The following is a 27477-nucleotide window of genomic DNA, read 5'->3' on the forward strand; positions in this document are numbered from 1 at the left end:
GGGAAATGTCATAATGCACATGCACCTGTTATGAAACTCGAGGGGACATTTCTGTCTGCACAAAGTCAGTATGTCGTAAAGACCCACTAAAAAAAAAAAAAAAAAAGATTCTTGTTGCAATGTGGCAGCCAACGCGTTGGATAGAGTTTCACATTCTATATATAATCTGTTGACTTGTGTCCTTGCTGCTCTATTTAAATGCCAGAGAGCCACTGTGAAAACAGAGTGAGGGGCGCAACAATATGATGGACCTTTTCGAGACCAACAGTTATCTTTTTAATGATTTGCGCTATTTGGAGGAAGCAGATCATGGACCACTACAACACTTGGACATAGCGGGGGTTTCCCCTCTGTACAACGGTAATGACAGCCCGCTGTCACCCGCAGGCCACGACAATGTCCTGTCCAGCGGGGATAGCAGCGGGGAGGAGCACGTCCCTGCGCCTCCGGGTCTCCGAGCGCATTGCGAGGGCCAGTGTCTCATGTGGGCCTGTAAGATCTGCAAGAGAAAGACGGCTCCCACGGATAGGCGCAAGGCTGCGACGCTCAGGGAGAGGAGGAGGCTTAAGAAGATCAACGAGGCCTTCGACGTGCTGAAGAGGAAGACCGTGGCCAATCCCAACCAGAGACTACCCAAAGTGGAAATTTTACGCAGCGCCATCAGCTACATTGAGAGGCTGCAGGAGCTGCTGCAGACGCTGGACGAGCAGGAGAAAAAAGAAAGCAACGTAAGCTCATACCAACCTCGAGAGGAAACTCCTCATACTGTTCACATAAATGTCTACATCTGAGCATCTGTGGGTCTCACGTTATTCCCTGCTCCGTCAAGAAAATCCCAGTATGGACGTTTAATGTGTTTGTGGTGCTTATAATGAATGTTTATGACTCTGTGCCGCACTGATATTTTAATCTATCTGGGACTAACAGTGTAATATTCACTAATATAATCACATATATTTCACATCATGGTCGTTGAATCATTGAAATTATTTTCTTATAGTCTGTCAATAATAGCAGCCTGTTTCAACATTAACCAACAAGTTTTTTTCTTCATATAACTTGCTAAAACGATAATGTGTATTTTTACAGGTGGCCGGTGATGAGTGCCTCTGGAAGAAATCCTCTGAGGCCTGGCCAACCTCTGCTGACCATTCCACTGCAGCAATGAACCAGAGAGATGGTACACCGCCTTTCACACTTTGCTTGACGTCATGTGCAAATTAATGCAAATGTAAGATAAATACGAAACATCTTGCGGTATCATAAGTCCTCTCTTTTCAGGAACCAGTGAGTCTTCTGCATCCTCCAGCCTCCTGCGGCTCTCCTCCATCGTGGACAGCATCGCCAACGACAACTTCAGTGAGGATGTCTCAGAAAACTGAGATATTAATGAACGACATTTTTAACGTTATAAATTTTGTTGTTGTAATTATGTCATTTGTACAGGAAGAGCAACAGATTTGTACATATTATATGTTAACATGAAGTTTAGCTGTATTTATTTTGTGTTCAAAAGATGCCCGTGCCTGTAAAGAAGCTAAGATTCTCTTTAAAAATTTGTACATAGCTGACCAACAAATAAATAACACTGGGATACTTTTGCAGTTGTGCCAACTGTAGTACTTTTTTTATTTTCAAGGGCATGCCAGTGGGGTTTTTTGTCACATGTGCAATATGTTTTTCTTTTTAAAAAATCACTGAAATGTACAAAATCTAAGACATTTTAGGCAACTGGATTCATACGTTCCTGTTGGCTCTCAAGAGTAATCTTACCATGACCAACACAAAATAGAGCATGGATGCACACTAAACTACTCTCCTGAAGCACAATTTTAAAGTACTCATACTTTAAATAATTCTATGGTATGCATCTTTCTACTTCTAATCCGTTGTACTTTGGATGCAAATGTTATGCTTTCAGTTTCAATTCAGTTTTATTTAAATCCTTCCACTTTAGAAAAATAGTCATTTCAAGGTGCTTTATAATGTTAGACCCTACAATAATAGAGAGAAAACCCCAACATCTGATCCTCTAATATCAAATTACATTCACTGGCCACTTCTTTAGGTATACCTTACTAATACTGAGTTGGGCCCCCTTTTGCACTCCGAACCACTTCCATTCTTCATGCTTTCATGTTTTTTACACCAAATTCTGAGCCTACCATCCGAGCAGAAATCAAGACTCATCAGTCCAGGCAATGTTTCTCCAATCTTCTATTGTGTGGTCTTCTGTTGCTTTAGTTCATCTGCTTCACATTCAGAGATGCTCTTCTGCGCACCTTGTTTGTAACTGGTGGCTGTTTGACTTTCTGTTGTTCAAAGCAGTCTGGCCATTCTCCTCCGACCTCTAGCCTGAACAAGGCATTTTTCACCTGCTGCTTACTGTATATTTTCTCTTTTTTTAAGACCCTAGAGATAGTTGTGTGGGAAAATTGCAGTAGATCAGGAGTTTCTAAAATACTTAGACCAGCCTGTGTGGAACAGGGCTAAACATGAGTCTGTAAATTGTGCCCAATGTTTTCTCTATCATCTGATTACATAGTCTGATTTCCAGTGGGCCTCCCCTGTCTTGTTCTCAGTCCCCTATGCCACCTCATTCAAAAACACTTCTACTGGTTGCAAGGAAGAAAAAAAAAAACAACAGAAAAAAACCTATTTGTTCAATATCTTCCAGTCTCCCTAACATTCACGGCTATTAGAGGTCCATAAAAACCGTCTAAACTGCCCTGAAATACTTTGCTGCCGGGCTGCCTCTCTTTGTTCCAACTGGCATCCAGTAGGCCTGAGCCCACAACAGTAACTCGAGTCCCCTCCAAACACAGCGTGCCTCTGCTCTCCTCTCCTATCATATGTTGGGGACGTGGAAACTTGGGTTGCAGGCATGTGTGCAAAGCCCAGCAGGATAATGAAGTTATCTGAGCCATTAATTCATCATCGCTAGCTTCGTCATCTCAAGGCAAAGTGTTTACATACGAGCTATTTAAACGTGTGACTCGATGCTAACGACATGGCAGTCCACTGAGTCTTGTATTGACATGATAAAGGGGTGTTTGTTGATGATGTTGGGGGGTGTGCTGCGCTCCTTCAGATCTTAGCAGATGACACAGAGCTGTGGTTGACCTTTGAGACTCTGCCTCATCTCTCAGGCCTGCAGACACACACAGATATGTACACACAAAGTGTCACGCACACACTTGCCAAGTTCATAAGGAGTTAAAGACCTCACTGAAATATTAAGCCAAGGGAAAGCAATGCATATTTCAAACTTTTTACTTTAGCAGTGGTGCAAAGAAAAGCAATTTTACTCAAGTAATGTACTTGGAAACAAATTTGAGGAGTTACTGCTCTACTTTTAACTACTTTTTGCTATGTATGTTGTCTTTACTTTTGTTCAGTATCTTTAATAATTCATTAGAAACAGCCAGGAAGAAAGTTCAGAGGTTTGGAGGCCATCATCTGTTTGGTGTTGCATGTATTTTAAGTAGTCTGAAGTGTGTCGAGTGACTGGTTCAGGATGCCAATATGCTCTACAAAGCTAATTAGAAGGACTTTTGTTCCCACAGTTGTGAGGCTTTTTTCATTTTATACTTAATGCCAGTGTTTCCTCTCATTAATGCACACCATTTCTACATGTCCTTTTATTAATTAACTGGTCTAGACCAGGTAATTGAATGGAGCTTGCTTTTTAATTTGGTGGTTTGGCAAACCTGCAGTGTTCTTGGAACATCTGTCAGTTTGTGTGTTATTCTTTCTAGCTTTGGGGCAGTGTGAGTTTCCCTGTCTACACAACTCCTCTGCCACATTTAATATAAAAATACTGGAAATCCTTTTTACTGCAGCATGTATAGCTGCAGGTTATGCATACAGCATAACACTCAAAATGCATCATTCTGGTGTTTTTTTTTTTTTTCTTTAGCTACTTGAGTGTGGTTTAATGAAAATACTTCAAAGTAGAAGCTTGTGTAGCATTGCTTTCATGGTATTTTCATACTACTTTGTACTTTTATTGGCAAAACTGATGTTAACACTCCTTCCATAACCAAGCTAAATTATTAAAGCTAAAGATACACTAACGCAGGGTTCTATATAATGTAGTATTTTTCAGTGTACATATATCTTATTCTAAATATTCTTTTTTTCCCTGTACAAACCAGACAGAAACCCGATAGTGCTGAACCGTAATGTGATTTTAATGAGCTCCTACTCACTCATACTGATAGCGCTGATACTTACTTTGCAGCTCATATGTGTAGCTGTGAATGCAATATCTGTTACAATAGAGGCTGATAATCACATTTGAGAAAAAGAACTCAATCCAGTGTGGGGACCTGGAGGTGTTTTTCTTTTTTTTTCTTTTTTGGCATATAAGCATGTTTTCTGCTGTGTTTGTAGAGTTGTATTCACTGTGTTTTGAACCTCATTGTTTTATTTTTGTGTTTGAACCATCTGACTGCATGCACGCACACAGAAACAGCCCCCCACCCCAAGTCCAGACTTTCTCTTGTCTGACTTTACAGGGATTTCGGTGTTACTGATGACACCATATAATTCTCATTTGGCTGTGAAGGCAGCGTTTTAAAAGTTAAAGCTGATGAAAGGCGAGCCGTTAAAGGAGGGGTGGGGGGATAAGCTTGGAGGCTGACTGCTCTGATTTACCCAGATTTTCCTTGAATATCCTGCTAGGAAAGGCTTCGGTACTGGCGGGGCTGGCGGTGCACCTCTTTCTGCTCACTGCCAACACAAATGGTGTTGCCACTCATTTTTTTTTTCACTAGTTCTTGTGGGGAATGTAAAATGGACTTGGATTTTATGTGGGTGGAAAATAGCCTTTAACCAAAAACACTGTGCTTTGAAAAATAATCTATTGTTCTTTCTTTTGATTTTGATTTTTGAGTACATTTTTTCTTGTCTTGCTTTTTTGTTCCCTTTTATCCGCCCCTTATCATGTCAGGCAAACTGAGGTCTGAACCCCCATAAGAACAACAGATTTTCTTTCCAGATCATATATTTTTAATATCTATTCAACATAATATTTAAACAGGGATGTGCCCACTGTTGGACTTTGTAAGATGAACATCGCATTTTGTTGGAGGGAGCCTCCCCCAGGAAAAAAAATAAGTAGTCAGAAGCACTTCTTTGTAGACAAAGCAGGGTCAGTGGCAACCAAGAAAAGCATTTTAACCCAAACCACAATATTTCTGAAACCTAACCCAGCAGTTTTTTTTTTTTTAGATGACTATATTTTTTAGTGGCTATATTACCCACTGCTGTGAGACTGTGTTCTTTCATTTTTGATCAAATATCCTGATTTGAGCTCCATGTTTTATCCCCCCTTAAAAATCCTGAAAGATATCTCTGTATGTAAACAAGAAGTATGCTCAAACTGTGGGGCAGGCCCCATTAGTGGGATGCAGAGCCACTGCAGGGAGTGCCAGATGAAAAGTATGAACTTCAGTTGCATACACTGTAAACCCAGATTTTGATTCCACTTAAAAATACTGAGTTCATATTACTTAAAATTACCTAGAATTTGAACATTACTTGTTAATGCTGAGTAGACTGTACTTTTTGATGGTCTATCTTATTGTAATCATGGGTTTGAGTTCAAACAACTTAATATCATCAAGTTTTGTGCCTGTTAAAAATCTAGTTTATACCAGTTTAAACAGACCGGCTTAATGAGCAGCTGCATGGTAGCATGATGGTCAGCACTGCTGCCTCACAGGTAGAATGCCATCCAGAAGGTCTGGGTTCAAGTCCACCTTGGCCTGGGCCTCTTGCTGTGTGGAGTTTGAAATAGCAGATATTTGGTCCTTTTGTTTGGTTTTTATTCACAACTCTCTCTCGTATAGTTTTTTATTGTTCCATGGACAAATGTTATTTGTAAATGTTAATGTACCAGCATTCAGCAGGGCTGAGTTTTATCATGTTTGTTTATTTACCAAATTTAAACAGACACAGTTCAACACTGTAAAAAATATTTTTATTACTGGGCAGCATGGTGGCGTGGTGGTTAGCACTGCTGCCTCACAGCTAGAATAGCTATCTAATAGTTTGGGGTTAGTATGTTCTCCCTGTGTCTGTGTGGGTTTCTTCCCACAATCTGAAAACATGCAGTTACTGGGGTTAGGTTAGTTGGTCACTGTAAATTGCCCACAGGTGTGAATGGTTGTCTGTCTCTCTCTGTGTCAGCTCTACAACAGGCTGGTGACCTGTACGGGGTGTATCCTGCATCTTACTGCCTTGTCAGCTGGGATAGGCTCCAGACCATGAAAAGGATAGGGAGATTGATTGATCAAAAAAACATTTTATTTTTTCATGAACTATAAGTTTGGTCAATTAGAACATACAATTTAGTTCAATTGGAAATGGAGTAGTGCTTACTTAACAAGCTGAGTGAAATAAATGGGTGGTGATTGCTTAAACTAAGTATCTTCATTTACTGAAACTCTGTTATTAGTACATTCAACTAGATCTTTCATTCCATCCCAAAATGTCTCGAGTACACTGAACATAGTCCCCTGGACTCATTCAACTGTTTCATTACTTAAAAACTTTAAGGCAACGAGTTACCTTGATTTTTTTTTAAAGTAGATTCAACTTATCTGGGTTTACAGTGTATTTAAGTGAAATTCAATTTAAAGGTTCATGATTGTTTAAAAAAAAATGGGTCATGAGCTCTTTGTTTTTTGGCTTCTGAACCACTGGGTCAAGTGAACACAGAGGGTAATTAAGTCTCAACAGAACACATTTTTTGTTATTAGAAATTTAACTCTAGTTATTAATACTATAAAATCATTGCTTGACCGATTAATGCACAACAACCTGGATTTTATGCTCAAGATTAATTTAACTGAGATTGTCATATAAACAGTAAAAAATACAAATCTCACTTTTTAAACCCGTTTTTTTTCACACTTACAATAAATAAATAAATAAAGTAGATTTTAATAAAGCTTTTCATTACACCAAACGGGAGGAGGGATGTAAGCGGTACATTGCCTCTCTATCTGGGGGATGGTGCCGCTCCAAAGAAAAAGTCAAAGCATGAGGCAGTTTGGAAGAAATAATGTTTTCAGACGTGAGAGACATCGACATAAAAAGATCACCTCCTGCCCTTCACTTAACTCTGTCTTTGACCCTTGAGAAGAAGAACAACAACAACAAAAAGCCTCGGAGAGTTCCCCAGAGACGAGACGAGCGCGCAGATCACATCTCCAGCCTGCGCGCCCAATATCATCTCCCCATATTATTACACCATGTGCTGCACCGATCTAAAGCCCCGGCTCAATTAAGCTATCGGCCGATGCCAGGTTTTCTCATTGTCCGAGTTGTTCTCAGCCCAAACAGCCTTTGATCTTCTCAGCTAGCTACACGCTCAGGCGAGCCGATGTCTTCTTCAGCTGTGCCTAATCCAAACTCCGACGGCAATTCAGAGGCAGCAGCAGGTACTGGTGTTTTCTTAGGTGTGCACAGTTCCCAGAGTGGTGGTGGTGGTGACTGGGGGGGTGACTTGCCAAACGCTTTGACACATTGTGAGAAATATCCGCATTGTATCCTTGTAAGCTGTCACCAACATCATTACCTAAACCAGCTGGACTGGGTCAAACTGTGCAAAACATTATTCCGGAATTTCCAGTTATTTCTGCAGATCTTAAATAGAGACGGTTTATCCACAGCGCTGTTTAGAGAAGCCTATAATAACCTTATTTTTTACAAGGAAATGATCTAAATATGATTTTAAAAACTGCATTTGATGAAAATGTTTGCATCCTTTAAACGGACTTATTTTCATTTTAAAGTCAAACTGTTGGCTGGGGCTCTCTGGTGGGCTGTCGACCACATATGAATGAATGTGGTTTGCTGACGGCTATAGTTTTGACCTTCAAAAATTCAATTTGGATCCTCTGTTATTGTTGAAGATGGATTAAAAACTGTGGGATGTGTGGCTTAAATGTTTATCAGCCAAAAAAGAAAAATGTTGGAGAACCACTACAGGGACAAATGCTGAATTATCTCCACTATAAACATCCTCACTCCTTAATCCCTGAGTCATCCTCTTGAATGAAAACCTCTGCACCATCACGGCCATCTGTTGTGTGCTTCAGTCACGTCAATAACTTTTAATGGTTAAAATTTGGTCCCGAGATGCTGCAGGGAGTTGTGCAGTGGTGTCAGTGCAATAATTACTGTTTTAATGAGCTTTGGCAAGCAGGGATCAGCTCATTCACAGCACCTTAAGTGATGAGTTTGAGTGTTTTTTGGGGGGGGGGGGCTTTACCGCACTAATGTGAATTCACAGGGCTTGAAATGCTACACCTTCCTTTGCAGCTGGGCTGCATCTGCAACGCTGTTGTCTTCACCGTAAAAATTGGCCTGCATACTCCAACAAGTGGTCGCCGTCTTTTTCAGCACAATTTTACTAAACAAAACCCACTCTGTGATATTTATGTCTTCATAGCCAAGTGTCACTTTCCTTGTGAGCTATGGCATGATACCTAAAGGCTGGTTACACATAGATTAAGAAAAAAATAATGTACTCATTAGCGTTTGAAAACATGGCATGCTCTGGTTAACGCTGCACTCTCCTGAAACATTTCCAAGCATTGTATTAATTGTGGACTTGTCAGAGAAGGACTGGGAAGTGTTGATGAGTGGGAAAACACCAGTAAGTGCAGATGTGGGAAACTCCGCAGGGTTCTGGGGGGTGAGAGGCAGTGGGTTGGGATGGGGCAGGGAGGGAGAAGAGCTGACTCCTGCCTGCCTTCTGGCTGGGCCAATGGGCCATGGTAATTAGATCTGGCCAATGTGGGCCCTGGGCTTTGGCCTGGGGGCATATAAGGGGGGCCTGGGGCAACAGACCCCTCATATCACTCAGAGGTCTTCTCTCTTTCACCCAAACTCTATTACCCTCCTTCCTTCCTTTGCGACCATCCATTTCTCCATCCATTCAGACTTTAACAAGCCATGGATGTCTTCTCACCGTCCCAGGTCTACTACGACAGAGCATGTGCTTCCTCTCCAGACAGCCTGGATTTCGGCCCTGGCGTGGAGCTTGCTGGCTCCGAGGAGGACGAGCACGTCAGGGTTCCAGGAGCCCCCCACCAGCCAGGACATTGCCTCCAGTGGGCCTGTAAGGCCTGCAAGCGCAAATCCAGCTTTGTGGACCGCAGACGCGCTGCCACCATGCGTGAGCGCCGGCGGCTGAAGAAGGTGAACCACGCTTTTGAGGCTTTGAGGCGTTGCACTTCAGCCAACCCCAGCCAGCGTCTGCCCAAGGTGGAGATCCTGCGCAATGCCATCCAGTACATCGAGAGCCTGCAGGACCTGCTACGAGAGCAGGTGGAAAATTTTTATGGCCTACCTGGAGAGAGCAGCTCCGAGCCTGGGAGCCCACTGTCCAGCTGCTCTGATGGCATGGTAAGACCTCTGATCCTCATCTTCAGTCTCTTCATGTAAATGTGTGGTTGTATCAGGGCCAAAGATGATGCTGGAAAACACCTTTATTGTTGACCAAGCCACTGTCAGTCTTGAACATTTGGCATTTCTCTTTACCTTATAAAACTTAATTTCAAAACAGAACCCAGATTTCCAGTTTAGAAACCTATTAATCAAATGAGCTTGTTTTGGCCCGATGCCTCAATTATCATGCTTCTCCATGCATGTCATAGATTACCTGTTATTCCTTAATGCAAACATCTGTTCTCTAGTCTTACAAGAATCTCCTTCCTCTGCTTGTGATGCTTATTTCAAGCTACAGGTCAGATTGAATCTCTGTATGAAGGTGACTTTGCATCAGATAATACAAAAACAACTTATAATGCTGGAGCGGACTAATGGCTTTCCCACCACCGGACACTTTATAGCCCTAATAAACCAAGCTAAATCCACCTTACTGAAGTCTGGCAGGAAAAACTGGGTGCTTTTCTGCATTCCATCCTGACTGCATGTTCTGCACCGCTGCCAGGATTTTCTGCAGATTTACTAGGAGAAAGTGTCATCTTGCACAAACTGGTGTTGCTTCCACTGATACAATCGATTCGCCACACTCGGAGTCGGGCTGGGGAGGGGAGGGCACGCAAAACCACTTTGGCTTTAAGGTGGATGTGAAATAAAGAAACCAATAACTTTGGAATTCAGGATTTATTAGCCTGTCCAGAATATCATGGAGGGCACGGCGTGTTTTCTTTCTATCCAGTATAACACAGCGGTTTAAACAAGCAGCATATCATATCTGTCTGTAAGTATTTGAAAGAATTCAAGGGTAAATTCAATTTCTCATTTCCTATCAGGCTGACAGCAACAGTCCAGTGTGGCAACAGCTGAATGCAAACTACAGCAACGGCTATTCATATGCAAAGAATGGTAAGGCCTTTTGACTCGAGCAGCAGTTTGGTATGAAAATAATGTGCATTCTTGCCTGCAGTGCTTTAAAAAACTAATAACTGAACAGCAGTATATATTTAATGTATAGTTTATTTGACCCCTTGTGTGATAAGATTTTTAAATAAACCTCCCCTGTTTTTCAACAGTTTTTTAAAATATATTTTTACATGAATTTAAAGTTTCCTTCTTTACTTTTTAACCCTTAAAGTCAGCTCATACAACATGGAAAACTTGGCTGATTTGAGTTTGTTATGCTCTTCATTAGAAAGTGTGGACAATAAAGCAGTCGGAGCGTCCAGCCTGGAGTGCCTGTCCAGCATCGTGGACCGCCTGTCCTCGGTGGAGTCCGGCAGCTGTGGGCCGACCGCTCTGAGAGACATGTCCACCTTCTCCCCCGGCAGCTCCGACTCGCAGCCCCGCACGCCGGAGAGCCCCGGATCCAGGCCCGTTTACCACGTCCTGTGAGGGAAACCGTCGCTTTGATGTGAATATATATTGCCTCAGGCTTGCGCTGTGCTTTTACCAAACAGCAGCTGCATTTGCAAACAAAAAAGATCAGAACTAGTTTTGTGCAAGTGGGAAGAAACCACAGCAGAATCTGAGGGACCTGCAGCAGCCGGCTTTTATACTGTACATGAGATTGTAAATATGTAATGTAAATGCCCATTTATTCTATACTTGCTATTATGCCCAATGAGACATATTTAATTATAACAGTTAATGTATTGTTACATTATTCAAAAATAAAATGGTATTTAAGCAGTTCAGTTCACTTCACTTCTATTGAGTCTCAACAGTTTTTTTTCTTTTCTCCCCACTTTTTCCACGATCTTTTTTAAAATAATTTCTTTTTTAAAATTGTAAACTGCCTGAGATGACTGATGTTGGGCTTTTTGGCACTATATATACATAATAATTAAAAGTGAATTGAACAAAGCAGTGTTGTACTACGTTATTACAGCTCATGCTTTTGTGATTATTAAATACTTTTGTCTTTTTGTACACATGAGCATTTTGTGTTTGTCTCTGGACTGTTTTCTGCTTTTTTAGTGTTCAGAAATCTCCTTTTTTTTTTTTTTTTAATTTAAGCAGATGCCAAGCTGAAATTCTGACAAAAATAAAAAGGATGCTAAGTTTGTTTGTTTATTTAAATCATAAATTAAAAATTAACATGAATCTTACTCACTTTAATAGAGCTTTTCAGGAAAAGTTAATTAACAGTGAACAGTTCGCTGATGCTGAAAGCAACCGCTATCATTCCAGTTTTCATAAGTCACAATTTGGTGGTTTTGCAGATTATTAGACAGGAAATTTAGAACATTAGACTTATTTTCAAAACAGTTAAATTAATCCTTAAGATGGTAGATATATATATTCATTTGCATAATCATGATAAGGAGTCTAAAAAAGTGTGCTTTGTCAAAATAAAAGGGCAAGTTATTTATTATGTGCCTCATGCGTGGATTGTCCCAGATGTCTTGGAGCTTTTTCAGCTAACAAGGTGTCAGGATCGCTGATAGAGGTCATCTGATACCATTTATCATTTTTACACAGCTGTAATCACTCTTGGAGCCTGTTGCAGATGAGTCAGTACAGCAGTGTAAAAGTCTAATGTATGGTTTTGCTCCTGCATGACAGAAATGATTTGATAAAAACAGACAACTGTGTAAATAAAATGAAAAATGCAAACATCTGAGCGCATTTTTGTGTCTCTGTGCTTGTGATGTGTGAAGCTTTGTGGGTGTGCGTCTCTGTGTGTGTGTATACCTATTTGTTCCTTCCTACCAAATGTGAGTCATCATTAACACCCTTGATTACGCCATCAACATAGGAGTTGAGAACAAATGGCCTCTAATTGCACGTATTGTGTGACTGAGGAGGAGGAGGGGGTCACATATGTCATACTCCATGCTGTCTTTGTTCATTCTCTGAGAGTTCAGATTATCTGCTGGACAACTACTGTATGTTTTACTCTGGAGAGGTAAGTTTTTAAAAAAAAATTAGCATGTAAAACCCAAATGTAATGTAAACCACACAAATCTGATGCAGCTCCATTTGGATCATCTAAAACATTAACATCCTGTTTACATGTAAATGCATCGGTTATAATTATGTGGTTGTTCATTACATTTTTTTCTTATTTTATTCTTATTTTTTTTTAGAAACTAGTATGTTACATGGACACAACATAGCCATTTTCTGCTGCTTATCCGGGTTCGGGTTACAAGGGCAGCAGTCTTGGCAGAAACACACAGACCTCTCTCTCCCCCCGTACACCTCCTGCAGCTCATCCAGGGTATACCAAGGAACTTCCAAGCCAGAGACATAATCTCTCCAGCATGCCCTGGGGCTTCTCCCCATAGAACATGCCAGAAACACCTCACAGATACAACATCCACGTCACTGCAGACACCTTGCCAATGCATCTGTCAATCTCGTGCTCCACTCTCCCCTCGCTTGTGAACAAGACCCCAAGATATTTAAACTCCTCCACTTGGTCAGCAACTCATTCCTGGCCCGGAGCGAGCGTGCCACCCTTTTCTGGCTGAGGACGGTGGTCTTAAAGGTGTTGATTCTCATCCCAGCTACTTCACACTCATCTGCAAACCACCCTAGTAAATGCTGCAGGTCACTGCCTGATGAGGCCAGAAGAACCACATCATCTGCAAAGAGTAGAGCTGTGATCCTGAGGCCACTGATGTGGGTATTGCAAACTAAACTAAATTAAACTAAATCATTTGTATGTCAATTTTGGCTTAACAAATATAATGATAAAAAACTTAACATGTTGACTCTCTTTGACCCTCTAAAGCACATTGCATTGGCTTCTTATCCAGTATTTTACTTGACCGATTGTGTACCATCATGAGGGGCCTAATTGCTGCTGCATGTGACCAAGAGGTTACAAAATAATTACAATAGGCAAAACTGAGAGAACCCATGAAAGCATAAAATGGTAAAGACTTTCTAATAAGTTTAAATGAGATAACAACATATTTCTGACAGTGGCCATATTTTTAGGGCAACACTAAATGTTTTGTGTATTTTTTAAAGCTTTTTCTCATAAAAAAATAGATTTAAGGGTTTTTTTTTTTATTTTAACTGCACTTTGACTATAAAAATGTATTGCAATTGAGATAAATTATGTAATTAGATTAAATACTTAATGTGCCTAAATGTGTTAAGCAAACATTCTGGGGAAGTTTAATGTTGATAGCTGTTTGGTTTTTACCCATAAATTGTGTTTAATTTTGATAGTAAATTTCTTTTGTCACATTCTGAGCAGAAATAGCTGCATCATTATCTCTTGCAGCCTACAAACTTTTCCAAACTTTCCTCCCTATGCAGAAGGGTTTGTTAATGTATCATTCAGTGTATCATTTGTAGGACATTTTATTCATCATAAAAAAATGCCTGTTGACTTTTTTTTTATGATTTATGAAGTGATAAAAGAGAATTTAAAGCCCCTTCTGTAAAACCCTTCCCTCTAATATGTCAGCAAAATGAAACAAGAATTTTGAACTTGGCTTTATTCATGCAAATTATCTCATATTTTAATAGATAACATCCAATTTAAACTTAGCATTACAGAAGACTTGTAATGCTAAAAAACTCTAAATGAATGTAATTAAATAGGGAGGTTTCATAGTGATGTCTGTTGGATCATTTTAATGAATGTTGCCCGTGTAATACAAAATAATACCATTAAATCCTTGTGATAGTCACTTTTTATCCAACAAAGATAAAATCGTTTGAGAAACAGGTGACTGAAAGAAGTAGCATAAAATGCAAATACGAGTATAATAAATATGAGAAATATGAGTACAAATACCTCCAGTGTTTATCCAGATGACTAGTCCAAGAACACTTTAATCTGCCAGTGCAGAGACACCAGGAATACAACACCCTCCAAAAACAAACACCAGCAGTTAAACAGTGTGTCTGTCTCAGCCACAGTGCAATGAAACATTCTAGCAGAGGCTTGTATTTCACTAACCTCTGCTGTCAGCTGCAACCTACACTACAAATGTCGCTTATGTAATTTTCCATGGCTACCTGTGATTCATGAATCTCACCCTCACCACGCAAGTTCGCATGAAGGTTGCATTTGTTACTATGAGGGGTGACATTTTTCTGTCATCCTAGTCTTATTTATTTATTTGAGGCTTGTACGGTATACAGAGACTCCTCTTTTTTTTTTTACGAGTGTAATAACATTATTCAAAGGCCAGCACAGTCATTACCTGTAGTACTCTGTGAGACCACAAGAGAGAGATGTTTCTTGTATTTGTCCTGCACGTGAGAAGCCATATTCATGTATTTATTGATCATTTTCAAAGAGCAGATCTTGTATTTATGCTGTCTCTAAACGATCCTCTTGATAGTGTGTCTGTAGAGTAACTCATATATTTTCTCATGTTCGGGGGAAATACTGATCTCATAATGAAACTTTAACTGCGGGGGTCTTTGGAGAATTAAATCTGCCCTCTGGCAACATCTGTGATGCTACTCTCTAAGTGAGGAACTACAAAGGCAGAAAAGGGAGAGGAGATCATTTAGGCACACTTCTGAACTGTGAGCAACGCTATAATACATATGTTTATGTTAAACCTGATGTTTCGCTGATGCTACTGCTGTACACCGCTGATAGCTCAGTGCGGTTAGACAATTTAATGCTTGGAGGGTTATACAGTTTTCTTTTGCTGCATATGATATTTTGTCAAATAAGTTCTACCTATCTATCTTGAACCTTGAAGCAGATGGGCCACAGCAGCAGAAGACCACACTGGGTGCCACTCCTGTAAGCCAAGACCAGGAAATTGAGGCTACAGTTCACACAGACTCACCAAAAGTGGACGAAAATTCAGAAAAGGTTGCCTAGTCTGACGAGTCTCGCTTTCTGCTGCAACATCCAGATGGTAGGGTCAGAATTAGGAAAGAATATCAAAGCATTGACCCACCCTGCCTTATATCAATGGTTCTGGCATCTGGTGGTATAATGGTGAGGAGACCTCACTACCAACTCACTACCTGAGTGTTGCTGCTGACCATGTCCATCCCTTTGTGACCTTAGTGTACCCATCTTCTGATGGCTGCTTCCAGCAAGATAACACACCATGTCACAAAGCTCAGATCATGTCAGACTGGCTTCTTGAACATCCAGCAGATCTCAATCCAATAGAGCGTCTTTGGGATGTGGTGGAATGGGAGATTATCATCATGGGCGTGCAGCAAGTATCTGATGCTATCATGCCGATATGGATGAAAATTTCTGAGAAATGCTTCCTGCATCTTGTTCAATGTATGCCACAACAAATTAAGGCAGTTCTGAAGGCAAAAAATGGGGTCCAACCTGACATTAGCAAGGTGTTAAAAAAAAGGGCTGGTATGTGCCCTATAACAAAACAAAGCAGAAAACGATGAAACAACAAATATCATATATTAGTTGTAAGGTACATCTTTGTTTCAAAAAAAGGTGTGTGGTAAGGTCTTACTATATATTTCATATTTTTTTTATTTACTTAATCTTTAATAATGTTTTTCAGTTTTCTCTTTTTTCTTTCTCAGAGGAATTATTCTGCTTGGAGGAAGTTTATGAATGTCAAGGTGATTCATCTCTATTTAAATAGGGACTCACTTTCATTTGCAAATAATTAATTTATGCTGCAAAAAAGTTTCTCTGTGTGCATGCTCAGTGAAAATTTTTATTTTGTTAAAATAGCACAAAACGTTTGGTTGTGTAAAAAAAAAAATCCTGAAGTCATCCTGTATTAAATCTGAATGGCTGACAGCAGTGCATCCAAACTGATATCCCTACTAAAGCAGGATTGGAGTGTCACCACTCCTGGATAAAAGATTACAAATGAGATCACAAGTTAAAGTTAAAATGAAAGAAATCGATGAGAATATTCAGATTGTTTTATCATCTTTATCTTGTCTCAGAGCCAGAGAAGTGAGCCTTTTGAGAAAGTGTTACATTCAAGCTCTCTTTACCATCTGTAGACACGGGTGAGAAATATGTCACCTACATTAATGTCACCCACATGCTTGAGTTTTATTGCTACAGGCTTCAATCATCTGCTGCATCGGTTATTTGGTGGCGGATGGCACTAACAGAGCATTTATTGTATGAAACACAATGAACAACACATTGCTTTGTGCTTCTGTTGTCACCGTTTGAGTTTAGCACCTTCCACTTACAAGGGTCTCTTTATTAGTTTCAGAGTCTGTTCTATGTATTGATCCAAAAAAAGGCTGATGACTTACTGTTCCAAGGTTAAAAACCTGGATAAAGCTTCAGGGGCACAATTCAGTACACAAGGTGTAATCACTCGACCTTTTAGCAGCTACACTTAGATCACTGAAACACAATCAGACCCGAGCTGCTGTAATCGAGTAGGCACCTGAAGTCATTTTTGCCAGAGTCTCCAAATAAAAGGTTGCACTCAGCAACCAGTTATTGAAAAGACTGCAATATTCTAAGTCCCCAATATCTCTTTAAAGATCCCATATTACCCCTCTTATTTAAAACAAGTTAAAAAAATCACATGTCTCCACAATGTGAACAGGCTGTTTGAGTGTCTGTAGCTTTAAATGCAGCTGCTCCTGCACGCCTCATTCAGGAAACAGGACCGTGTTTTTACCAGAGACAGTATAAAAGATGGAAATGGCCACTGCGACATAACCTTTAAATGCTTCAGAGTTACTGTTTTGACTGCCGCCATGTTGTTTTTTTGGAGCCAGAAGTTACCTCACATGGCACCTACTGGTTACCAAGCTGCATATAAGCATATACTATATATCTTATCAGCTAAATAGTGCTCACAAACCTCTGGGATGGTCTGTATTGCACAACAAGCCATAATATTAGAAGAAGAAGCTCCAACCACACACACAGTGAAGAGAGCTGGTTTAATGACCGATGCTTGAAGCATCTGATAATCAACACGGTCGGTTATCCAGGTGGATGAGTTATAAAAAAAATTCACCTCACTCCGAAATGTTTGTTGTGATTCTCATGTCTCTCTGTTTTATAATGTCTCTGGTTCAACCACAGATGTTGCAATAAGGAATCAAACTGAGCCATTTTCAGTTAGAATTAGCAGAAGCAGCTCTAGCCTGTAACTAAAAATAAATGCTCCCTTATTCACTCCACATGAATAATTTGGCAGATTTTTGACCAGATGCCCTTCTTCGCATAATCCCAAAGGGATTTGTGCCTCTGCCCAGGATTGAGCAGGAGATCTTTTGCTTAGTTAGGTTAATGTGCAAACCACCACACTATAGAGCCACCGCAGATCGCAAAGCACGTGCTAGTTTGGAATTCAAGAGGTGGACGGCGCCTTTCCTGTTCTGACATACCGACAAGGTGTGAACCACAAACAGCTCTTTGTGAGGTTTCACCTTGCTGAAGTGTTTTTGGACCACTTCACAACCCAGAAGTACTCACCCCTGACTGCCATAATGAGTACAACTGATGGAGGAATCAAGTTCCAGCAACATTTTTTCAGGACTTACCAGAAAATCCTACAATTTTGCTTGCTCCTCCCCAGCCCTGTTCATTTTTTATTTCTGTCTATATACAAGAGTAAAGTTGAATCATACTGCTCCAGCTTCCCAGCAATCCTGATATAAGCTTATCCTTCGATTAGTGATTGTCGCTGGCATCTGTGGGAAAATCTCAGCTAACAGGCTTTTGCAATACAGTGTCAAATATTGAAATATTGTGAACTTGCATGGGTGCATATTTACCTCCATTTGAGCCACCCAGCAGGAATTTGCATCAGTTTGCAAATTTATTATTGCATTACTCTTCCCCATCTATAAGGAAAGGGAAAAACAAGGCTATAGGATTGCCTCATTTACACTAAAGGTGCATAATTATGATCAAAAAAATATGCAAACGATCATGTCCCCTTTTAATGTGTGTCATATACACATACATACACCATTTTCTCTCTGTGTGTCTTTGTGAGTTCATGATCCAGCTCACTGTTTCTTTGTGCCTCTCTTTCAGTTTTTGGATTGCCTTATTGAGATGTCTCTTATGCAGCACTGAAATGACTTTTTACTCTAGATCCTGCCTGCCTGCTTCTGTGGTGCTTTGCATCTGGGTCAGTTTACCAGCTTCATCTTAAAACATAAATATGCCCCAGGGTAGCAGCTAAGCTAAAATTATTGCCACACAGGGCCTACATGAATGATTGATGAGGTCAGAATCTAAATATATATCTAATACACTTGTATAAAATACTTTATCAGTGAGTAATAAATCAACCTCTCGCCGGGTGCCAGTGTTCACAGATGCCTGAATAATAAAGCCCAGTCCTGTCCCAGCCCTGACACACTTTCACTTTGTTTGTGTGGAGGGTCTGCTGCATTAAGTACTGTTACAAACCAATTAGACTTCAGTGGAAGTGGGTTATAAAGCCCTTCAATACCAAGTCTGCGACCTCTGTAATTTGTAGCTGATAAAGGGCTGTGGAATAAATTTCACCCACTTACAAAAATAGGGTCCACGTGAGGGGTTCTAAGCACATTAGTTAAAAAGTGAAACGGGTTTGTGTCTTGAATAGATCCTATAGACTGGACGTGATGCATGCAGTCACCTGTCTGCACATAGACTGTAAAAGTGTCTGGATCTGTTGTTGAGGAATTGCTCTCCATTCCTGGATGAGTGCAGCCTGCAGCGGCGCAGTGGTCATTGTGGCTGTATCTGATGAACACATCGATTTAGCACGTCCCAGGCATGTTCAATAAGAAACATACTGGGACTAAATGGATGCAGAAAGGCCTCTGCTACTCTGGCAGTGCCAGGGTGCGTGTTGTCCTGCTGAAACAGACACAGGGAGGGGTGCTGCCCCAAAAACAGCACACATACAGGTTGAAGCACCTCATCTTGGTACTTCTGTCCAGTCAGATTTCCTCTAAGAATAATCAGATCAGAGATGGTGCTCTCATAGCCGTCCATGCCAGCACCAAGCACGCCAGTAGCCTTTGATCAACATCAGTCGCTGAAGTGACACCATGTGAGTTCATTTGTGTTACCAGTTTACCACTGACTAAAACCAATCAACCAAAACTGAAGGCGCACTGAAGCATGCTCTAATTCTGCTCTTCCCTTTAAGTAAGAGACCCTTTAGCAGCCACAAGTGTGACTCCACATGCAGTTACAGTCATCACAGAGTGGGAGGGTGTGGGACCCGGTGTGCTAGGCTACCATACCATGTGAAATATAAAGGAAGACTGCACAAGTTGATCACTGTACACAAGCACATAGATTTATTTATACAAATATAGTATGTATAACAATTGCATATCAAGAGTTTGTTGTCTATTTTTCATCTTTACGTTAAATACAGGACCATCCGCTTCAAAAATGCAAGTCAATTAAGAAAGAGTACTGATAAATTAAAGGTACAAAAAGGGATCTGTCTTATTAAGATGTACTGTGAAGGACAGAAATGATTGTAAATCATATAAAACCTGGACATTAAGGTCACCTAATACCAGTGTTCTGCCATTAAGTAGACCTCAGTGTCAATAGGTTTTTTTGGGAAATAGTCACATTAATGTAGTCTGTTGCTCTTCTGGGTTTAAAGGTTAAAGATGAAAAGGAAATCATCACTTGCTGCCATTCTGAAGAAATTATCTGTAATATTTCCATGAAGCTTTATAACATCATCAGCTTTTACATGAGCTGCTCTTAGCATACAGGTGTTCACAGAGTCCCGCATGGGGTAAAAATCCTCTGACATTCAGGAAATGATGCTTAATGTTTGGGATAAATAAAGGAGAAAAAAAAAGCCAGCTGCAGAAAATGTAAAGAAAATCAACATTAAACAAATAAGAGATTAAAAAAAAAAGACATACAAATAAGTGAGCTCGGGGAACGGCGGAGCAGAAAACCACAAGAAGCTCACCAAAGATGGAGACGAAAGTAAACACAGACCACTTTGACTCTGGAGTTCAGGTACTTGGATGATAAAGAAAATGGATTTCTCCAACAGATCCACTGGAAAAAACACTCCACTCAGAACAAAAATGCAGGTAACACATCCACATGGACTATGTGCTAGTATTTAGCAGTTATACAATGAATAGATTTCAAGTGATCTGCACATCATAGAAAGAATACATAATATTTAAAAGGAACAATAAATCTTTATGTTAAATCTCTGATCTTGTAAACTATAAAATACACAGGTCTGGAAAAATAAACACAATATTCCTTTAATTCCCACTCCGTTAAAATGATTACATTCTGGTAATCTGTCGGGAACAGTTAGGATTTCTGACGACTGAATTGAACCTCCTTGTAACATATATTTTCTAGATAAATTTCAGCTGGGAGTAGCTTATAACATATTTGTAATCGCAGTTATTGCACATTAACTGTACGTGCTGTCTCTAAATCTCTTTAAATGGCACATAGGATCGATTTAGACTCAGGAGCTGCCTTACAGTGCATAAGACACGATTTGCTTTACAAGGATTTACATTTGCACACGAAGTCTGTATATGTACGGTCGTGAATTTAGTGGTAAAATGTAAAAAAACAAAAAAAACAAAAACAAAAATGTGTGTTATTGCTAAACCTACAAGATACAAAATCTTTTCTTGCTACAGTATAGAAGGTAAAAAAGAGTTCATCAAAAACAGGACACAAAAAAAAGGAAATCAATGGTCATTCATACGGAGACACAAGCACCAGTAGAGGAATCAATAGAAACACCACTGTACAAATGATATCTATGGCAAAATGGCAAAGGATCCACTGCGTAATGGATGAAAGCAAACAAAGTGGATAAATAAACCAAACTACAAACACAGGAAAAGGAGTATTCAGTAAAAGTCACGACTGGGGTGAAGAACCTATAAAAGGGAATATAAAGTCAAACTTTCAGTGTCAGCCTCCCTCACGTTTGTTTTTCAAAGCACCAAATTCAGGACAAACGCTCTCGTTGTTGTTGCTCAGTAATCAGTGGTACACTGGTAGGGAGAGAGTGGAAGAGTCTTCTACTTGTTGGTTTCCTCCGTGATGGAGCGATGCCTTTGGGATCCTCAACGCAAACAGATGACCTAAAAGATCCACATTTTCCCTCTCATTCACTTCTTCTTCTTTTGGAACAACCTGGAGATCGCAAAGACAAGAAAAACAAGCTGAGAGCAATGCCGTGAAACACAGCTGCACCAAATGAAACCAAGCTAAATTTTCATTTACTCATAAGTTTACTTTACTCTCAAAACAGACGAGAGACATAATCTATCCAACGTGTCCTTAGTGTCTTGCTGTGTGAACTAGAAGACAGTCCAACAAGACTCTGCTTTTTTTTCTCCGCGTCTTAATATTCAATTACTTTGCAGGTATCTGTCTCTGTGCAGTGCACCAATGCCATTTATGGATGCATGTCTTTAACCAACTTCTGGCTCCCCAAAAAAATATTAGAAAAAAAAAAAAAAAAAAAAAGGATGGTGACCTTTACATACAGTCTATGCTGGTTAATACAGAGAGAAAACCCTCAGAAACTCTGACAGAGAATGGCTTATGTTGCACTCTTGTCACTCGGTCAGCAGCTTCTTGGATTCCAAAGCGGATCGCTGTGGTCAGCATGCCGACATTGATAAAACATGATCCCTGCTCAGTTCGCCGTCTGTGGCTCTGCCACAACACACTGTTACAAACTCCTTAAACGGCTTCCTGAGCCGCGGCGCACCAAGCTCAAGACAAGAGATATGCTTGGGGGGGATTTAGCATCAAACAGGAAATGCCACAGAGATCTTGGACACATGCCTCTAATACGCCAAGCAAATAATTTGAGAAGTCTAGACCGAACCAGGCACTGCATGATATGACTTGGCTTCACAGTCTGAGCAGTGCCTGCACTTTCTTTTTGATTTTAAAATTTAGTGTTTTTCACTCCAGTAAGTAAGAGTGAGGTTTAGTTTTGCTTGGCAGTGCGCGGCCTTCTTCTAATTTGGCACTGTAAAAATATTGTCTAAACCAAGGCAGAGCTAGAGCCTCCATCCAGCTTTAGCTCACAAGTAACAACACTCCAGGCTGCACCTGCGTACCTGCAGAGCATGAACCACAGATGTAATCGGTTTAAGCTTGAATTATTTACAACCCTTACAACAGAATCACCGGCAGCAAAGAAGAAGGATCAGTAATGTTTGCACAGAGGACACAGGCTGCTCAGTTTGCAAAATATACTACTGAGGTTTTAGGCTCTGTGCTGGGACGCACATGTCTGCTATACCTGCACACGAGCCTATAAGAGTGCTTACATGGGCAAAATAGAGCATGCTGGATAAAATTCAAAAGAAGAGTTGAACTTGTTTCCATTGCACTGTTCTCCAACTGAATTCTTTCATTGTTAGTTTGCAAAATGTTTTGCATTTTTGTGCCTGAACATTCAGGAGAAAGTTTTCATAATATACTTGACATTAAATAAATATATAAATGAGATTAACAACCGAGGAATGAGGCAAATAGAGGTACAAAAACATTTTCTTTTAAATAGTAAAAGTACACTGTCTGGAAATGATATGAAATATAAAATGAATAATTCATCCAGCAGAATTTTGTGACAATAAAAGCTCGGTCACCTTGAAACAAGAACAGCTGGGAGGTCCAAGCCTGAGGCCCTGCTCATGCTCATACAGAAACTGATAAAAGGTGTAGTCTCTGTAGATATCTGCATTCCCTATCCACCTTTGATTTCTTTTAGTGCACGCAAGTCCAAAAAGCAGCACACACTTTCTGATCCAAAACTCTGCCACAGTTTAAGAAAACAAAAATCAGTGTTGAAGCAGGAAGATAATACTGTTAGATCCATACATTTTTGGACAATAGCACTTTATTTATTTATTTTTTTTGCCTCTGTTTGATTTCAAATCCTCTGTGGTGGTGTGCAATCAAGATGTAACTGAAGTGGAGACTTTCAGCTTTATTTCAACAGGTTTAATAAAACTATCGATCCAGGTGTGGTCTGTTCCCTTGTTATTTCATGACAAATTAAGCAGATAAAAAAAAAAAAAAAAAAATCTGGAGTTGATTCCAAGTGTTCAAATTGTGTTTGGTAGCTTTTCACTGTAACTCTCAATGTGAGGTCAAGGCTGAAAAAAACAAAATATACCTATTAAAGAAGTGGCCAAATCAATAATTAAGACAGATCGGACAGAACTTCACAGTGCGAAGAGGCATACTGCAATAGCAACAAGGCTAGAAGCTGTTTGCTGACTACCATTAACAATGAAGATAACACAGAGATGCTCTCTTCCACACAGTATCTTTTGTCTCGTCACCCTCAACTCTTGCGGCAGATGGCTGCCCCTCCCTGACCCTGGTTCTGGTAGATGTTTCTTCCAGTTAAAAGGGAGTTTTGACTTCCCAAGTGCTTGCTCATCGGGGGTCATCTGATTGTTTTATCTGTATTATTGCAGGGTCTTTACCTTACAATATAAAGTGCCCTGAGGCAACTGTTTTGCTGTGATTTGGTGCTATATAAATAAAATTGAATCGGATTGAATAGATATGCAACATGTTTGCAGTAGCATCTGAGATTTGATGCTTAAGCAAACAGGAGAACCATGCAAATATAAGGAGTACTTCTCCCATTAAAAAGTTCTGCAAACTCCACCATGAATATACACAATCATTTGAGAGCAGACGATCTTTGAGGAATAGTAAAAATCATTCCTAGTGAACTTTTCTCTTAAAATCCCATCTTTAATGTCTTTAATGTCATGAGCTGCTGCTGTTCTGTCATGAGCAGAACAGCAGAGTCAGAGGGTAAACTCAAAACGCAGCTCTACTGCTGAGAACAGGGCGGCAGAACAATAAAGGGAGCAAACTTAAACTGACAAACTGAGTAACTGACTGATAACAACACACACCAGGAAGCGACCCAATGACAACGCAACAACAGGCAGAGAAAACACAGGACTTAAATACACAGGAGTGCTGATGAGGGAAGTGGAAACAGGTGGGAACACAGGTGAACCAAATTACACTGATGAGACAAGGGGAAGCAAAATTGAACATAATACACACGGACCATACGCCTATCAAAATAAAACAGGAAGTAAGGTGAGGGAACAAAGACGCAGACCTGACACAGAATACCGGGAGAACACAAGGAACTAGAAATAACAAACTAAACCCCACAACCAAAACCCAAAACAGAACAGATAAAATCAAGCAAAAGTAAAACAAGGGGTCCACAGGACCCCGGACCATGACAGGTTATACCCATTTTTGGACTCAATGCAGTGCTGGTGGCATTGTGCCACACGTGATAGCACTTGGTTAGCAGGCTTGCAAGTTGTGCAGGTCCAAAGGTCTCCTTGGCTTCAGGTCATTAATTCAGTGGAAATGGGCTGCAACCCTCCTCATTCTGTCAAATTTTTAATTGATCACCTGGAGCTGGACAGTTCCCTTATGTAATCTTCATCGTGAATAAACACAACTTTTTAAAGTTATGTTCTCAATTAAAAATGTTTTTTTTTTCCCCAGCAGTGTTTCTCTTTCCTTTTTCAGCTTCCACCTCCCCCCCACCCCTCACCCTTAAAGCAATGAAGCGCCTCACCTACGACATGTGGTTCTGTTGAGAGGCCATGTTCTGCTGTTGCTGCTGCTGCATGAGGAGCTGCTGCTGCTGACGCCGCCGGGCCGTACGCAGCTTCTCAAAGCGAGCCTCCATCTCCTCCAGTACTTTGGGGGTGTAGCGAACTACCAGCTTCACGCTGTCCTTGGCCGCCTTCAGCAGCTCCACCGCTTTCTCGTGGTGCTCTCCCTCTACACTCTGCAGGGGGGTTATAGAGACACAGAAAGAGCAGAATATTAAAAGGAGCTGATTTTAATATATTTTTAAAAAATAGTAACCCTTCATCAAAGGAAAAAAAATATTTCCCCCATTTTTAACACCTTGTGATTAAGTGGAATGAGCAGGCTTGGCTTACAGTTTATGCTGCTCAAATCTCTCCAGCAGTGGAAGAAATTTCTGCTCCTCATTCACAACATGTGCAACATTTCGACCTCAATAACTCTTGTGATTGTTGACTCACATATCAAGCTGGAAATCAAATACTTGGCAAGAAGCTGCTAAAAATGCTTCAGTGGGGATATATATTTTTGGAAGCAGGCTTAAATAGGGTCTGAGAAGCTTATCTACACTCTACTTTCAATCCATTGATCCTCTTTTCCCCTGTGCTGGATCAAAACATTACTCTGGTGAGACCCACCACTCCATTCACAGACAAGAGCTGGTCCCCTCGCTTTAAGCCGCCATGCCTCTCAGCTACGCCTCCAGGAATGATGCGGGAGATATAGATAGGTGAGTTCTGCTCTTTGCCGCCCATCACATTGAAGCCCAGCCCTTCCTCCGTCTTAGGTAGCTCCACCACCCGCGGGTGTGAATGACCTTCACTGGCTGCGAAGGCTGCAACTGTGGCCTGAAGGAAGAGAAAAGGAGTAAAAAAGTTTCTTAGTTATCTCAACGGCCAATTAGACACTTCTACATACATCTCCTGACACACACAAGATTCAATACAAGGTTCAACCTTGTGTGTGCAATGAAATTAATATTGCAGCTATGCAATATGCAAATGTCCATGGGAGTGCCTTAAACCCAGGGGTTTAGTAAAGAACAATATCTCTCACACGTTTTATATTAACCTTTGAAGGAATGGACCAAACCACTGGTGAGCCATTTGAGGGGGAGTATAGTACATTTATAATTACTGCAAGAGCTTTGACTGCACATAATTGTGTTCTTTGAAATTACATAATTATATTCATAGTGTAACACCAGGCCTCACTTTAGCCCTTCCTTGCTTAAAACTGCATTATTTGAAATGGCCAGCAGGGGGCAGCTGCTCTGAATGCTAAAAGAAAAAATTTGATTAGAGATCTATGAAAAAAACGACCTCACTGCTCTTGTTAGTAAACACTTTCTTGATGAATTTATAGCCCGAATCAATAGTTTCAAGTCTTGTTCAGTAAAACTTGATGTTCATTTTGTATTAATATACAAAATGAACATCAAGTTTTACAACAGACATCAACAGGACTAAGTTTTATACAGAGAAAAAAAAATTAGGGCGTAGTTACTTTGTTGCTACCTTGATTGGCTTTCATAATATCCAACCCTCTTTCTTTAAATCTTGTTTATGTCCATTTTTTATTTACAGTCTATGGATCAGCATTGTGCGTATGATAATAACAGTATTACAGCACGTTTAAAAGACAGAAAGGCAAACTTGAAAAATCCATGGGTTGATCTTGTTATCTGAGTAGATACCTGAACTGTTCCAGGTGCTACAATTAACTTCCCAATATGGAAAATAAATGCAAACAAACATCAGCTTAACCATTTTTACCATTTAGGGTCACAGAGGAAAGGGGGACAGGGGATGGAGCCTATCCAAGCTGTCATGGGTTGAGAGGCAGGATATTTCTTTTCCTTTTGGGTTACACAGTGTCATGGCGTGTGTGTGGCAGGCAGAATTGGACCCCAGGATGCAGACTCACAAAACAGGATTTATTGGAAAATAACAGAATACAAAACAAACCTATACTGGGAAGAAGCTAAACCAAAACCTGAGGAGGAGCAGGGAGACACACAGCGAGGGAATACTGAAGACGACGCGACAAGAAACAGATGAACACTGAGGGCTTAAATACACAGCAGGTAATCAGGGCAAGAGGAAACAGCAGGGAGCAACAGGTGAAGCAAATGAAACTAATAACAGGGGTTAGCAAAACTAGACACAAAGCACAGGGAACACAAGACTGTCAAAATAATACAGGAAGTGACTAACCAAGGTGCACGCAGACTACATACGGGGAACTGGCACACAGACACGGGGCAGAGACGCAGACTAGTCACAACACTAGGAATAACTCAACATGAAAACACAGGAGGTCAGGGACAAGACATCAGGACAAAACAGACAAGACCATGGAGCAGGGGAGACAGAGACAAAGGGAACAAGATCATCAAAACACACTGGGAATTAAACACTCAGGGAAAATAAACTAAAAAACACAAAACGCTGGGCAGACGGCCCAGGACCATGACACAC

General features: G+C 40.5%; 3 protein-coding genes across 4 annotated transcripts in view; 2 read left to right on the top strand and 1 right to left on the bottom strand.

Moving 5' to 3' along the window:
• Positions 1–218: 218 nt before the first annotated feature.
• Positions 219–1502, top strand: myf6 (myogenic factor 6). Its single transcript, XM_030720385.1, has 3 exons — positions 219–728; positions 1090–1180; positions 1282–1502. The coding sequence occupies exons 1-3, from the start codon at positions 243–245 to the stop codon at positions 1380–1382; spliced, it is 678 nt and encodes a 225-aa protein (XP_030576245.1). The 5' UTR covers positions 219–242; the 3' UTR covers positions 1383–1502.
• Positions 1503–8887: 7385 nt separating this feature from the next.
• Positions 8888–11211, top strand: myf5 (myogenic factor 5). Its single transcript, XM_030720313.1, has 3 exons — positions 8888–9423; positions 10296–10368; positions 10655–11211. Exons 1-3 carry the CDS (start codon positions 8971–8973, stop codon positions 10852–10854), a joined length of 726 nt encoding a protein of 241 aa, XP_030576173.1. The 5' UTR covers positions 8888–8970; the 3' UTR covers positions 10855–11211.
• An 8444-nt stretch (positions 11212–19655) lies between these two features.
• Positions 19656–27477, bottom strand: part of lin7a (lin-7 homolog A (C. elegans)) — a 47777-nt gene continuing 39955 nt past the window's right edge. Inside the window, exons 4-6 of one of the 2 annotated variants that reach the window (XM_030719950.1) lie at positions 25636–25845; positions 24985–25196; positions 19656–21523 (exon numbers count right to left, since the gene is read on the bottom strand). In XM_030719950.1, the coding sequence (XP_030575810.1) occupies positions 21499–21523; positions 24985–25196; positions 25636–25845 (447 nt within the window). In that variant the 3' untranslated portion in view covers positions 19656–21498. Of the gene's footprint in view, positions 21524–24980; positions 25197–25635; positions 25846–27477 lie in introns of both variants that reach the window. The other variant, XM_030719951.1, reaches the window with a different exon arrangement.

This window comes from Archocentrus centrarchus, chromosome 23 (genome assembly GCF_007364275.1).
Source record: "Archocentrus centrarchus isolate MPI-CPG fArcCen1 chromosome 23, fArcCen1, whole genome shotgun sequence".
NCBI classification, from domain to species: domain Eukaryota; kingdom Metazoa; phylum Chordata; class Actinopteri; order Cichliformes; family Cichlidae; genus Archocentrus; species Archocentrus centrarchus.

Excerpts from the sequence above, each read along its gene's own strand:
- myf6 (XM_030720385.1), top strand. The coding sequence starts at position 243 with ATGATGGACCTTTTCGAGACCAACAGTTATCTTTTTAATGATTTGCGC. Across the intron at positions 729-1,089 it reads AGGAGAAAAAAGAAAGCAAC|GTGGCCGGTGATGAGTGCCT; the intron begins GTAAGCTCATAC and ends GTATTTTTACAG. Across the intron at positions 1,181-1,281 it reads AGCAATGAACCAGAGAGATG|GAACCAGTGAGTCTTCTGCA; the intron begins GTACACCGCCTT and ends CTCTCTTTTCAG.
- myf5 (XM_030720313.1), top strand. The coding sequence starts at position 8,971 with ATGGATGTCTTCTCACCGTCCCAGGTCTACTACGACAGAGCATGTGCT. Across the intron at positions 9,424-10,295 it reads CCAGCTGCTCTGATGGCATG|GCTGACAGCAACAGTCCAGT; the intron begins GTAAGACCTCTG and ends ATTTCCTATCAG. Across the intron at positions 10,369-10,654 it reads CTATTCATATGCAAAGAATG|AAAGTGTGGACAATAAAGCA; the intron begins GTAAGGCCTTTT and ends GCTCTTCATTAG.